Source organism: Glandiceps talaboti, chromosome 17, assembly GCF_964340395.1.
Source record: "Glandiceps talaboti chromosome 17, keGlaTala1.1, whole genome shotgun sequence".
Lineage (NCBI taxonomy): Eukaryota > Metazoa > Hemichordata > Enteropneusta > Spengelidae > Glandiceps > Glandiceps talaboti.
In genome coordinates, this window is record NC_135565.1 from 7931359 (window position 1) to 7948141 (window position 16783).

At 35.3% G+C, this 16783-nt stretch overlaps 2 protein-coding genes across 4 annotated transcripts in view; both read right to left on the reverse strand.

Moving 5' to 3' along the window:
* LOC144448701 (transmembrane protein 117-like) overlaps window positions 1-1102 on the reverse strand; it is a 37817-nt gene extending 36715 nt beyond the window's left edge. For all 3 annotated transcript variants that reach the window (XR_013482118.1, XM_078138989.1, XM_078138988.1), the window contains exon 1: window positions 1013-1102. Coding sequence is in view for 1 of the 3 variants with exons in the window: in XM_078138989.1 (XP_077995115.1) it covers window positions 1013-1015 (3 nt within the window). In the remaining 2 variants the exon portion in view is untranslated. The remainder of the gene's footprint in view (window positions 1-1012) is intronic.
* Window positions 1103-8801: 7699 nt separating this feature from the next.
* Window positions 8802-16280, reverse strand: LOC144448501 (uncharacterized). The gene is made up of 4 exons (XM_078138763.1): window positions 16182-16280; window positions 14052-14215; window positions 10191-10445; window positions 8802-9784 (listed from the first exon to the last, which is right to left on the reverse strand). Exons 2-4 carry the CDS (start codon window positions 14184-14186, stop codon window positions 8888-8890), a joined length of 1287 nt encoding a protein of 428 aa, XP_077994889.1. The 5' UTR covers window positions 14187-14215; window positions 16182-16280; the 3' UTR covers window positions 8802-8887.
* Window positions 16281-16783: the final 503 nt, after the last annotated feature.

Here is a 16783-nt window from a genome sequence, read left to right on the forward strand (position 1 = left end):
CCTGATTTCAATTATAGTTTCAATTTGTATAATTTTGTCATGTTACATGAATTATATGAGAGTTTAATCTATAAGTTGTATTACACTGTATCTGTGTACCTTTTTTTTTTATTGCTACTTCATTGCATCACTTCTTAATCCTGATCGTGATACCTACATCCTATTTGTCATATTGCATCTTTTTGTCACCTAATACCTCTGTACATTCTCACTTTTTTCAATATGTTTCTTGGTACACATTATTTTGTCACATAATTTCATCAGATCTGATGACACTACGTGTAGTTTGATGGCTACACTGTATTATATTTTCACCCTCCGGTAACATTTTCTCAACACTGATGGCAACACTATTATATTTTCACCCTCCGATAACATTTTCTCAACACTGATGGCTACACTATTATATTTTCACCCTCCGATAACATTTTCTCAACACTGATGGCTACACTATTATATTTTCACCCTCCGATAACATTTTCTCAACACTGATGGCAACACTATTATATTTTCACCCTCCGATAACATTTTCTCAACACTGATGGCTACACTATTATATTTTCACCCTCTGATAACATTTTCTCAACACTGATGGCTACACAGTATCAATTTTTCACCCTCTGATAACATTTTCTCAACACTGATCATTCTTAAAATTGTAGTGACTCCAACATATCATTTTCACCCTCTAATAACATGTTTTTTGTTCACCTCTAATTGCTACTAACATTGTATCATTGTGTTACCCTTTGAAGGTTACATTGTAACATTTCCACTTTTTGGGGTTGCAACAGTGTATCATTCACTGCCTCACACTTGTCTATCATTTTGTCATTTTCCATCGCAACTTTGTATAAATAACCACAATTAGTTATGATAGTATGAATTTTGTATGTTGTTGAGGTCTAAATTATGGAATTCCATCGTGAGACTGTATAAAATAGATCAATGGAATTTGACCCACAAAAAAAACTAATACAATATAGGAGTGAAAGTAAAAACCATAACTTACCATCAAAGCATTATGTCGCAACCAGTTTATCCAAGAAAAAAATCCTTAAATGTTCTAGAAATGTGGTCGCGGCAACAAGTGACGTTTTCACTTTTTATGAGAAAATGTATCTAATGAAAATGTCAACGTCATCCCCCTCATTGTTGTCATGGTAACTTGCCAATATCATAACAGATAGGAGAATGACAGGGAATATTTTTCATACTTGGATGCACCTAAACAATGGGAGTCATGAATGATATATTGTACTTGCAATGCAGTCGTTTCTAAAACATCATCAAATATTAATTTTATTAATTTTCTCATATCAGCAAGTAAGTACACATAGTAATTTATGGAACTTTTTAATCATGGTTGCCTGGCTGCTCATGTATACATTACAAACAACCCAAAGGCTTTCAAATTAATTACATTATATATGCAGAAACACAAAAACATACTGATGACGATATCTTGACATTTCGGTAGCAAAACAGGAAATCATCATTATGGGAGTGTTTGATTCAAGGTCTCTGCACCAATCGTCAACAACATTTTATAATAAAAAATAGAATTTCAAATGTGTCAATTCTCTGAAATGTGGCATTTTTTAAAACTGAAAATTGTAAGTTGTATTGACCAACTATAGTATTTATTTCATATGAATACAGGGATCAAGATTAACATTTTCTTTTCGTAATCCCAGTGGACTATCACTTTCTGGAACCAGTAGCCCAAGGATGACAGCCATTACCATACACGTATTCCGGAAAAGAAAATATTTATCAAAAGTACTCTGTAAATCTTCCATCTTACAATCAATGGTCGTAGCCTGAGCAGGCTACGAACTACAAATTATGGTAGTCCCATGACACAAATTGGCTGTCTGTGGATATGGTAGTATCACTAATTTATCACCTTGGTACACCTCATTGGAGCCACAATCTGATCATGTGAACTTAATTGACTGATCAGTTCACCATGTCTCATTTGTGGGGGTTTTTTTTGCATCATTTCAATTTATCAGACACCTAACATCTGTTTTAGCTTATCACTACAGGCACTGTTACAATATACATAATGTGTTATCACTTATACACCCAAGTTGATTGACACTTCAACCAACCAATCAACTGTTAGTGTTACAATATATATGTATTGATCACTTATCATACACCTAATGTGATTGACAATTCAACCATCCAATCAGCTGTTACAATACATATGTGTTGATCACTTGTCATACACCTAAATTGATTGACACTTCAACCAACCAATCAACTGTTACCCCATACATGTGTTGATCACTTATCATACATGCAAATTGATTGACACTTCAACTAACCAATCAACTGTTACAACATACATGTGTTGATCACTTATCATACACCCAAGTTGATTGACTTCAACCAAGCAATCAACTGTTACAATATATATATATGTGTGTATGTGTGTGTGTGTGTGTGTGTGTGTATTATCACTTGTCATACACTCAAGTTTACACTTAAACCCACCAATTTGAAGGATATGTCAGAGTACAATTGCTATGGAAACATTACACTGCTTGTCTATATGTGTTGCAGGGGAGGTCTTAGTGTTACTCTGAGGAGGGGATGGGGGGAGGGAGGGAGGGGTGCTGCAACAACGCAAGACATATTCCACCACTAGAATGATTTATGAGAAATCTGTGACTTTATTTCTCTTTCCCCAAATTTATACACAACGTCAACACATATCAAAGATTGAACATTTACAGCATAGTGCAGGTTACCGTGCACTGGCTCTGTTACTACAACCATGCAGAAAACTCCAACCTATTCACAGTTAAAGTCAATGAAAAATATCTTGGATCACTGTGAAATAGAGAACAAATAGGGTATCAAAATTTGGGGGATTTCATCATTTTAGAATCCAATATGGCCACCGAATGTGGTGTTCACTCTATGGGGAAAATAAAACATCAATTTCCTTGGAAACAAAATGGTTAACCACTGAATTTCTTTTTTTCAAGCTTACTGTATATAGCAAAGTTTGGAAAGAATGAAGAATTGAAGAATTTTGATTTTCAGGGATATTTGTGTTCGAGGTACATTCTGATTAAAAACCAAATATAGAGTTTAGCCATTTTAATGTGATCTTACAACCTCTATTTTTTTTTAATTAATTAATTTATTTATTTATTTATTTTATTATTATTTTTATTTATTTATTTATTTATTTTTTTTTGGGGGGGGGGGGGGGTAAATCCTCCTTTATATTATCTGTTTATGTTTGTAAATAAAATTCCAACACTTCATCAAATTGATACAGTAACAATGTTACAAAGTCAGGGTGCTACTGATACAGTATTGGAATGCTCCCCTCTAAGTTGTGCTAATGTGACCAAGATAACATTATTGCAAATTCAACATATGAGAATGTTCCCCTTTTAATTAATATGCTAATGTGACCAAAAACAACAATGTTGCAAATTCAACATGCTATACATGTATAGTACTTGTCGTCCCTGAATTAACACAGTAATGTTTGTTGTTAAGTTTTTGTCTCACTTTATTTAACTTAAATATCAACAATAAAATAATAATTAATATGTGTACATATACAGACACACACAAACCTCCAGGTGACTACACCTAATAGTCGATTTTCCAGTTCCAAGATGCATTGCGCGAGAAGACATCACTTATGTTGTTATAGTTACTCTTGTTTTGGCTTTAATATGTTTGAAATAACATTTTCATCAGGAAATGATGAAAAGACATGTTGACCTCTTTGATTATGAGTGATTTTTTGGAGAGACTAAACGCCATCAAAAACAGAGAGGGATTTTATGGGTGAATCCAGAGTATGATCAGGTGACAACCATCCCCCTGAATAGCATGTGCAAACCCCTTCAGTGCGTACAAAATACATAGCCTTGTATGGAGAGACGCACCATGCATCTTGGGACCGGCAACAGGTCAACACTCCACACGCATCAACAATTTTATACAAGATAAATCCAGTAAAATCTAGCCTATAACATTCCCAACCCTACAGTTATATCTTTTTTTATCATTTCTAAAAGTCAATCCTGTATTTGCTGCAAGGGGTTTCACTCCTCGCATCACTTGCTTGAAGTCAGGTCCCAATTGGGCACCTCACCAAATGAGTCACTTTCATTGCTAAAATATACAATACACAAAAAAGTAGATTTCAATACACTACATTTTTTATAATTTTATTTTCATATTTTTGGTTTCCATATTGTTATACATACATTGTAAACAACCACTGATATGAGTAGAGTCCATGTTGTGGGAAATTTGAATAAAAACAAAAGTATTTCTTGACACAACCTGTGGGTGTGCTATTATACAAAATCTCTGTTTACATATCAAGCAGGTGAGGGGGTTTACATCAAGCTCCTCAACATTACTGAAAATATTTCCCTCCATTGACTTCTGCTTCCAGTTGAATATTTCAAGCATCACAGCCATATTGGATTTACCACATATAATTGTTGTCACAAAATCTACAACATACTCAAAACTTTTCAGAACAAGAAATTAAATATCATTGATATAACACTATTTTTATGGTTCACACATTATTTCTGATATTAATCACAAAGTCCAAGTTTATCGGAAAATGGAGTACCTTGTATGTTTACATATAGATGTTAGTTGGAGACAGACTCTCCAATGTCTATGATTTTTACACTGAAGTGAGACATGGATACATGCCGCCATCTTGTTTTCAAGTCATCGCAAGAATGCAACCAATTACAAAGGAAGAATTCAAATATGGCTGCCATTGACGCCAGAAAGAGATTATGGGATACAATTGGAGCTTGGTACAAGTTATCATTTTCAACTAATCAAAATAATTAAATAGTTTTTCAAGTAGAATGGTCAGAAACAAGAAATCTTTTGGATTATTTTTTTGTGAGTTTTCCATTTTTTCTAATAATATAACTTGTGTACCTGCTTAATATTTACTCAAAATTAAGAAAAAATATCTATAATATTCAAATAACAAAATTCTATAAATGCACATTTTTCAGGGTGGAAATGTGTGGGTATGTGATTTATTGAATAAACTGTGGTCTCTCTGACATTGTCACAAAAAATAACAAACTTATTTGTATAATTTTGGTTACATTTTATTTTCATACAAGTCTTTTTAAATTAAGGTGACTAACAGTGGTTTATATTTGTGACCTTTGTAGACTTAAAGTTGTTTTCAAACTTCAAAATAATCAATATTAGAAGAATTTCTCTGCCAAGTAAATTTTAGCAGTGACGTAAGAAATAGGAACAGTATATGCGATTACAAATAACTTCCTGTTATACATTTATAATCTGATTAAAATTCAATGTTACTGTAGTGAACTCGCATTCTCGAAAACCAGAGTTAGTATTTCTACCACTACATTTCGAACAGTGTAGTGGTAGTACCAATAGGGACCGACTCGTTAAGAATGGTACCGTAAAACAGTCGTGGTTTGCGATGATGTGAACTCGGCCCAATTTCTTTATTTAGTGCTTACATTTATTGGCATTTGTTCTTGTTTTATTCTGTGAACCCCCCAGTACCTACAACTGACACAATACTATTGGTGTTCTTGAGCCCAAAGAGTGCACTGTATGAATTTACTCAACGAATGGGAACGTGTAATGAGCTGAAACATACGGGTACAGTTCTTCAGAGCACTCTGTTTGAAAAGATGAGCTAAGAGTGCAGACAACGATGTTATCGTTATTGTTTGATGGTTCTCTTTCTTTCAAGTTGGAACGTTGAGTGTTATATTGTATTAAAGACGGATTCTCATTGGCTACCCGTTAGTATGAGATTTGGTCTGAGAACACCTATGGTATTGTGTCAGATGTTGGTATCAGGCAGTCAAACAACAAACAACAATAACCGTAAGAGCTAAATAAAGAAATCACTTCGGAGTTCACTACATCGGATTTTAAACCGATTGCTACATCTACAGCCTAGTGAATACTACTACTAGGTTGTTTTACTGGGTATAATAGTTCTGTATGATAGTACACATCAACGAGTCTCTCAAATTTTTTTTATTCATTTTTCGTGATTTATATGCCAAATATAGTTTTTCAATAAATAAAATTGAATTTTAATAACCTGTTTGAATTGCATTATTTCAAAGATGGAAGCATAGGTTTTGGCCATTTACTACAGTTTGTATGTTGTTGTCCTATTTCACAAGATCAGAATTAACAATCAAGGAATGGGACACTATATTGCAGACAACCTCTACTTGGTCACCTGATATGTACGTGTAGATAGAAGGGCCCACTTGTATACAAACTCTAGTACATGTAAGTCACCTGAAATGTACGTAGAGGGGCACACTTGTATACACACTTTAGTATATGCAGGTGATCTGAAATGTACGTAGAAGGGAACAGTTGCAGACAAACTCTAGTACATGACCTGAACCAACATGAAATGGGATTCTAGCATATGTACAGATGTAAACTGTAGTAAGTGACCTGTAAGTACGTCACATGTATAGCCGTACACTATGTAATTGGTCATTGGTCATTTGAAAGTACATTCATAACCTGGTTTGTAATTGGTCATTTGAAATTTGTACATTCATAACCTGGTTTGTAATTGGTCATTTGAAATTTGTACATTCATAACCTGGTTTGCCATTGGTCATTTGAAATTTGTACATTCATAACCTGGTTTGTCATTGGTCATTTGAAAGTACATTCACAATCTGCTTTGTCATTGGTCATTTGAAAGTACATGCCATGTACAATGATCATATCTTAGTTTTCCATTGGTCATTTGAAAGTCCATTCATAATCTGGTAAGTATCACATTAATGTACATGTAGGTACTTCCATGTCCACAATGCCTAGAACACACTGTAAGCACACAGTGTATACTATGCAAGTCAAGTCCATTCATACCTGTATTTCAGTAAGGCATCCTAAATCTATATCAAAGCCCCAGAGTTATATCTGAAACAGTATTTTTTCAACACTCTTATTATCAACTTGTTTATTTAGCTGTATGTGTCAAGACATATATGACTGCCTAGTGTTCAAACTCTAGCAATAACATCCAACAAATTTAAAGTCTGTTGACAAACATGTAATCTGTGCCGGATCCATTAAGGTATAAAATGCCTCTGGGACAAACTTCCCTGAAACTTAAATTTCTTCAATTCTCTCCAAACTTTGCCATGTGAAAGCGTGTTCCTGGTCCTTTTGAAATAATTTAAAAAAAATTAGGGTTCATCATATCGTTTTCAAGAAAATCAATAATGTTTTATTTGCCCACAGAGTTAACACAGTATTCGGTGGCCATATTGGATGGCGGCCATATTGGATTCTCAAATGACTGCATTTTGAAATAATTTTTACCTCTATTTCAAAAATATATACAGTGACTACAGATTTTTTAACTTGAATTTCACTGAGAATAGGTTGGACTTTTCTTGAGCAAAGTAACAGAAAAAGTTAATACAGAATTTATTTCCACAGCATATTCTACCTTAACTAGCCAGTGTACACAGTGCCATCAATGAGTAGAGATATAATACAGGTAATCAGAAGGCTTGAACTAATGAATGGTGTATTTTTCAATGGCTCAAATTTAACAAAATAAAGACAAAAGATACGCCATCTGGGGCTATAATGGAAACATTTTACAAACACTCCTTGCCCCCCACCCCCCACCCCCCCACCCCCACCCCTTTAACACCCCTTGTCACTTACAATTAATTGACAACAGTTGTGTTTTACATGACTCAATTATATAATTTCACAATCAAATCAATAATCTACCAGTGTTTTCATCAAGGGTGCTATGCAGGTCAAATTTACCTACATGTACATTGCCACATCTGTGTCCCATCTACATGGTATAAGACAAATATGAAACAAGGTGAATTTTTACCAGATTTTCTCTTGCCTCTGACCATTATATAGTGTGTGTTTTTTTTAATAACAATAGTATGTAAATGTATGTACAGTATGCCTACAGAATATCTTTCCAATCTGTTATACCTGGTGTCAGTCAGATGTACACAGTGGACTAGCCTGGTGTTCACATTTAGTTGGTACAGGCCTAGTGTTAGCACTGAGCTAGCCTGGTGTTAACATAGGACTGGTGCAGATATTAATCCTTCCAGTTGCTAACACATACTGGTGAGGTGTCAGTGTTAGCCTAGGGTTAGCACTAAGCTAGCCTGGTGTTAACATAGGACTGGTGCAGACATTAACCTTCCAGTTGCTAATACATACTGGTGAGGTGTCAGTGTTAGCCTAGGGTTAGCACTGAGGTATATGATGTAGCCTGGTGTTAACAGGACTGGTCCAAGCATTAACCCTTCAGTTTCTAAAACACATGCTGGTGAGGTATTATTGCCAGTCTAGTGTTAGCAATGATCTATACTGCCACACTGGTGTTAACATAGGACTGGTGTAGGCATTAACCCTTCCAGTTACTAACAGTGTCAGCCTAGTGTTAGCACTGAGCTAGCCTGGTGTTAACATAGGACTTATCCAAGCATTAATGCTTCAATTTGCTAACACATGCTGGTGAAGTGTTTAGTGCCAACACTAAACGTGTATATTAGCCAATGCAAGCCCAGACACAAAGTGTTTCTGTAGCTGACAGCTATACTATCTACATACCTAATTCATTTGTTAGTGGTACTCTCCAAAATGAGAGAAGTCGTGGAAATGTATCAAATAAATATTGAACATTTTAATTAAGATGTACAGGTACAAAATCACCCCCCCCCCCCCACTCTCCCCACCCCCGCTCCCTGCCATTCCCAGGGTATACAACCAGTTATAAAATAAAACCTAACAAACATACTGGTTACACAAATAATACTATATTTCTATCTATCTATTACATAATTTATCAAGTACTTTTCTCATCACTAGGACTGCTGTCTCTCTTACTTCTATCACTCTCCCCTTTCTCTGTATTTTCATCTGCATTCCCATCTTTATCATCCACTTGTATCTCCACCTGTATCTCTTCCTGGGTCACTACTTCCGTACTAACAACTTCATCATCACTTTCACCACTTTTGACATTTTCACTTTCAATTATTGTGCGTTCTAGTTCCTCCATAGCCTCATTTCCGAGCTCCCTTGCTTGAATTTCAGTTTCAAGGACTCCACTGTCAGCTTGGGTATCCCCACTCACAGTTTCAATACTCTCAATTGTGTCATCAGCATCTACGGTTTCAACATCCCCACTCACAGTTTCAACACTCTCAATTGTGTCATCAGCATCTACGGTTTCAACACTCCCACTTGTGTCATCAGCACCTGCAGTTTTAAGATCCCCACTGACAGTTTCAAGATCTCCACTTTTATGTTCAATACTTTCACTGTTGACACTAGTTTTATTTTCCTCCCCACTTTCCTTAGTTTCAAACATAACATTATTTCCACTATCATTATTTTTTCCTCCAGGAACACCAGGGTTATTTTCCTCACTTTTATCAATATTTATCTTTGCCTTAATCTCAGTAACACTATCATCACTTTCTGGTTGCTGTTTCTGTGTCAAATCTCTTTGAAACTGCTCATGTACATGTACACCATAGCTGTCATCCCGGGGATACTTTTTAGGCCATGGTTTCCTAAACTGACGACTAATCCCCAATATTTCCCGTAATCCTTTGTTTTCAACTTGGAGTCTGGTGATCAGTTCGGTTTCCTTGGCAACTGCATCATCATCAACATTTACTGCCTCTGACATCACCATGGCCATTTCACAGATTTTTTGTGTCATCGTCTGGAGTTCCTGGAAAAATACAAAAAGGACATAAATTATTTGTCAGTGACAAATCTTTCATAATACTTACTTGCAAAATACCAACAATACTGCAATGAGGGATCTTACGTCTCATTGAAGATCTCACAAGATATGCAAATATGCGATGCAACAACGGTTGTCACACATGTAATCGTGGTCAAGCTTTCGTCATGGCCATGTGTGATGATGTTGAGAACAATAGTGTTGCCATGCATTTGACACTTTCAGCTTGACTACCCTCAATTGGTTGCTATGGATGCAATGGTTGCTATGGATGCAATGGTTGCTATGGATGCAATGACTCAGGCGTGATCTCATGAGATCTGCCGCGAGATGAAAAACGGTTTATTCGATGTTTATTCCAGTCCTTACTAGTAATAACTGAATTACTTACTTTGGAGTTATTTTGATGTACATCAAGTGAATTACTATCCACCTTATTAGCCAACACTAATTTTAAAACTTGTTCCCTGTATTTGGTCATAATCAATTCCAGTGCCGACTGATGTTCCTCCAGCGCCGTTCGTAATTCCTTGTTTTCATGTTGTAGTTCCCGTATTTGTCGGTTTTCTTGTTGTATTCCCAACACAAGTGCTGATCTTGGTCTGTGGCGTGCTGCTTCATTCATCTCGGCAAGATCTTCTTGGTACTGTTATTAAAAGGACAAGAAAATAATCAAAACTCGAAACGATTTTGAACACTGAAGTGACCATATGGATGAGGATTTGGTATTTATTTTGGATTTTTAATTCATAAAACAATTTTATCATGGCTTCTTACTTCTACAAGTGTAGATAGTAAGGACTGCCTACCAATACAACCATCATTAGCTTCTTCACAATACTCCATGAATGCCTATTGTCACAACAAAACAATACCATTAGAATATCACTGTGTGTCACTGCAGCTAACAAACGTCCTTCACCAACTAAGAGTACAGGATTCCATCCAGCCAGATAAACACCTTGATTCAAAAACTGAAATTTTCAAGAACTCATTTTTCACCAGAACAATTGTTGACTGGAATACAATACCCTCTTCTGTCATCAAATCGTCTTCGACATATTCATTCAAGACAAGACTTAGAAATCACTTAAATCAGTAGTTTTCATATCTTAACCTTTGACCCCCATTGGCATGATACTCCTAAGGTGCCAGTTATATATCCAGATCCAGATCCCAATATAATATTATGTCTATTGCAACGCTGAGTGATATATTTCACAGCTACCTAATCTCATAACAGTTGTCTTTGCTCACACTTTTCAGTTTTGAATTCATTAAAGTTGTACTAACTGTAACTGGAGTCCTATTTTTTTTCAATTACACAACAAAATAACATATTCACTGAAAACTGTTAAAATACCGCTACATGTCATTCGACACCATAAGTAGTAATGTAATGTAAGTAGATATCTTTTAAAGTACACTGTGCATCTGTAACTTTTTCTCCTGTTTGTCCTTTTTTGTTGTTGTGTTTTTTTCTATGTACATAATCTTGCAACAGGTTCCATTGGGAGAACAGTGCTAATGCACTGAAATGGTGTCTGTATATGAAAGATTAATAAATAAAAAAAATAAATAAATAATAATATGTTGAAATCTTGATTACGTTGGGGGTGCTCATTTCGAGTGCGGAACCATACCTACATGTAATTGGATTTATCATACCATACTCTGTGTATAACTATTAGACCCAGAATACCGTTCTTTTCCCAGTAAGTGAGTCAAAGCTATTAAATGAACTATCAAGATCAGTGATCCTGATCACAAGGTTTCATGTTGAGATAGACACCAAAAAGATAACACACAGACATCACTTACACTGTGCATGTGGGCTCTGTATTTAGTTAATGATACAATAGCACGATAAAACACCACAAACAGATCTAAACTAAAGACTGACTGGTTTTACTTCCTGTATTATCATTTCAAGTAATAAGAGGATTTTATAAACTGGTAAATTCCAATACATCTAACCATAGAAGTCTTTGATCTAACTTACTCTGGCTGAATTCTTGTAACATTAACAATAGCCTTCTTAAACTTTAAAGCATCTTATGCAGATGTTACCTGTTTTACAATAGTGTTATTGATGCACTGTGCACAATAACAAATTATCACAGTACTGTAATTAGGACCTGATGTAGTTTTCATGACTTCTTTATTTCTACTAAGAACAATTCACTGAAAACTACAACTGTTAGTAAAGGAAGACTTTCACATCTCTACACCTTACTCTTAGTACATCTAATCATACATACACATGCATACATGTTTATTGTTTGTCATATTTCTCCACTATAAAATAACCCTCAATGAAGAAATGCCAAGTATTACAACATAAATAGACAGATAGATAGATAGATAGATAGATAGATAGATAGATAGATAGATAGATAGATAGATAGAGATAGACAGATAGACAGATATATATGTAGATAAATAGATAGACAGACAGACAGAGACAGACGGACGGATGGACAGACAGCTAGACACATACATACATACATACATACATACATACATACATACATACATACATACACACACATACATACATACATACATACATACACACATACATACATACACACATACATACATACATACATGTACACATACAACATGTACACACACACACACACACACACACACACACACACACACACACACACCATCTACATACAATGTACATGTATGTACATGTAACTTACATACATTACATGTACAACGTGCTACATACTCAGTATGTAACACATTGTACATGTAATGTATGTACGTATGACTGACTAGCAGTGACACTCTGCACAAATGTCTGTGTGTATCTCTCTCTCTGTAGGTTGTACAATGTATTACACTATATACCATCCAGCACACTTGAAGTCACATACATGTACATACACACTCACTAGGCCGAGTCATAATCGTACACAACACAAAACAAATGCCTACTAACCTGTGTATGTCTAAACTGGTACTCTGATGACACACACCCTGCATGTGCCATTCTCTACACAACACACTTTACTTAGAACTGGCACATTTGATATTTACAACACACAATTCGTAAACAATAAATAACGCTCCAATAATGTCGTTGACAACAACGACCACTACTACTGGACAGATAGACTATGCATTGTCACAATAAGACATATAGTCTGTGCACTGATGAGAGTTTTATAATCAATAGCAATGCAGTGATTTCAATGCTGTTAAGTACATGACAATGAATGTTAATCAGATACAGTGACATAATAACCTATAAACACTAATACTCCGAGAACAACAGACATGCCTACAGCATGTTGACAGCATTTTATCTTGGTGTAGTACAACGGTACAAAAATTCCTGCAATGCTTGTTAAACTATTTTAAAACCAAAGAATCAACTGATACATTTTAATTGTTTAAACCAGGATAGCTAATTTGTTGAATTCAACATTTTCCATTCTTTAATATAATACAGGCATGTCCACACATGTTCATATTGATTTAAACTTAAAAAGCAAGGTGTGCTTGCGATTTTTTTTTTCTTTTTTTTTTTAGAATTTTTTGCATGTTTTGTAATCGCAAAGAAAGGGGAATCTTATAGTGGAATTTATAATTGTGTTGAGTTTCAATAGCAAAATATGTTTGATAAAGCACCACATCCAACCATGACACATGAACAAAATTTTGCCAGTGATTTCTTCGTACAACTGTATAGTTTATGCGTTATCTTTTTTAAAAATGTTCGTACACACCTTAATTTTCCCGTTGGTATGGGCAGTATCTTCATTGCCGGGTCATTTATTTCAATTTTTTGTTAGTTTATCCACTTTCCTACATGACAACATCCATGTTGGTATTTTTTACAATAACCTTGGCATTTCACTATTGCTATGGGTGTAGACTTGTTGCTAGGCATATGTTTATTCACTTGCCTAATCATACCTATTTTTATCTTTGCAATATACACCATCATTTGACTGTTGTTATGGGTGTAGTCTTGTTGTTAGGTCTATATGTACATGTATGTTCATCTCTGCAATGTCTATCCATTTCTCTATTAATCCCTGTTATTATCGTTGCAATATACACTATCATTTGGCTGTTGCTATGAGCATCGTCTTGTTGCTAAACATACTTGCACACATCTCTCTCTCTCTCTCTCTCTCTCTCTCTCTCTCTCTCTCTCTCTCTCTCTCTCTCTCTCTCTCTCTCGTCTCCTCCTCCTCCTCCTCCTCTCCTCTTTATCACTTTATCTCACCTGTTTCATGGCATCTATTCTTTTATTCAGTGTTTCCGTCTGTGCAATCAATGTATCTGTGTTACTGTCATGTTCTGTTAGTCTGTCTACCAGCTTCTTGGCATCAGCCATCACTTGTTCTATAGACAATGTCATTGTATAACCTCATACAGCAAAGTACACTCCTGAAAATACAAACAAGAAAGAGAAAAATATTTGATGTGGTTCACTGTTTCTGTTCCACGGCCCACAACTTCAGGAGACTTCCACTAGTTTTTGTCTGCAAAGATGGTTCCAGGATACCAGGGTTCTGCCAAGCTTGAGAGTAGTCCTGGTCACTAATTAATATTCATCCTAATTTGCATATTTAATATAGATGGTTACCGGGTAAAATTGTCCTGACAACATGAATATGAAAACTAGTGTAACGACTCCAAGGGTTAATTTTCTGTGATGACAATGAATCCCTACGTATCTTTTTAAATATTTTTCCGAAAGAATCAAAAGCAAACTTAGTCTGAAATATTCATCTGCTGGGCCGCTTTTCGTAATCTCACTCACTACCCCACATCATGAGAGGTATTATTATACAACATGTAAGTAAGAAAAATGCCTGGATCTTAGTTTAGCTTTCTCCATATGGCAAAGTTTCAAGAGATTTAATGAACTTTTATTTTCAACTTGAAAGTTGCCCCAAAGCAGTGTGCCGTCTAACTTGTAAGCCAATTTGACGCTCCACTAAACACACACAATATCTAGTGATGCACCAAAATTTGGTACCCCCTATCACTTTCTATGTGGTGACTCACAAGAAATGCCAGTTTTTCTCATTTTGACTCACAACAACAAAACTGGACTATCATTAGCGGGCACACTGCTGCCAAGGCAGTCTCAGTGTACATGTACATAACTATCAAACTGTAACAAGAATAACATCTAGGAATGATCTGTACATACCCAAGCACATTACACAGCTTTGTAATAAGAGAACTTAAACTGTTTTATGTTCAATGGTGTTAAAAGTTTTCCAATGGATTTAAAGTCATGTTCAATCTTGAAATCTTTTAAAATGAATTATGTATATATATAAATCTTATCTTTTACACCAGACATAAACATTCTGTCAACTTCTCTTTTTTCACTTTCAGTGTTTTATTATGTAATTCCTAATAGTTGTTGTTCTAATAGACTCTAACTCAGTTTTTTTCATTTGTATGTAAGTGTATTTTTAATGCAAATATTGTATATTTTCCTTTTCCCGACATTGTGTAAGAACAGCCTATGGTGCAATAATTTATCAAGGTTAAATAAAGTCAATAACCAATAACAAAACTCAAGTCATGCCAATTGCATACACAGGGTAACATGAGTCTCTATACGTAAAATATGTTGTATACCCCTCACTATAAATTACAAGATTGTGTTCAACTTCAAGCTAGGGAGTTGGGTTTACTTTATAGGTTTAGGGAAAGGAATGGAGTCAGACTCCCTAGCATAAACTACATTTGTATCATTTGCAGTACATGGCTACTGTTCGACATTGTTTCCATATATATATATATTCAATATTTATAAATGACAATAGAATCAAAGTGTACAGTTATTGGCAAATCACTGTTTTTAAAATTTTACACGTCATGTGCCTTCTTTAAAAAAATATTGGATTAAAAGGTTCACTTTGGATTAGGATTCAAATCTAGGCGTGAAAAACGGTTGTTAGGCAGAGATATAGAAAAGGTTGGTTCAGAACAAAAGGATAATCCCACGTAATCCTTATTAAGGCGGTGACCCGAGATTGAATCATTGCCCTTTATATAAGTTCCACACAGCTGCAGTCCCTCGACCACTGATCGTGAAACACATACAAAAATTTGAGTACTGGATAAATAAACATTACCCCTTCTAACTAAGAGTCAACAAAATGTGACTTCTATAAACAACATCATTCGAGCAGTGTTGGTTGAGTACATACCAAATAACTTACCTTTGAATTTGTAACACGACGATGTAGCACTAGCAACTGGCATGTCAAAAAAAATAAGAGGTCAAACGGGCAACGCCGCCGATAAATTTCAACATCGATTTAAATGAAGCTCTTCTTCAATCTAGAAAATCTAACGAAAACTTTACAGAAAAAGCCTGTTATCTTACCTGATTTTGAATAATTCTGGCTGATGAATGATCAATATCGTGCCTTACGTAGGTAAAAAGTGACTTCCAGGCGTGATCACTTCAAAATCGTGTTTACAATATTTTCAAAATGGCGATCCCCGGTTCAACTTCCCACCAACGAGGGCGCACTCTCGACCAACTGTAAGTACATAAAATGAGTGACGTGACACGTCGGGGACTGATCTGTGGGTTCAACCTCCTTCCGACCAGGTGTGTAGTGGTCCGCCCGGATCGAGCAAGAGTCGCTAGTGCTTTTTGTTTGTTGTTTGGCTGGTTGGTTGTTTAACGTATGTTTTAACAGCCCAACTTAATACCCTGATGTTATGTATATAAACACATAGCTATAAATTTACGAGAGAGAAAAAAAAGGAGAAAGAATCGATTGACAGATCTGCATGAAGTATTTTGGAATATTGAATATCTATAGTGGGTGTTTTTTTCTCCTAACATACACTTATTATGGCTAACGGTGGGAAACAAATTGAGCACAACTTCCAATGTTTTTAACAAGATGAAAGACCAAGTTTGCTGTGTGACCGTAATAATTTATGACAATTGGTCAATTGAAATTTAATTTGCAT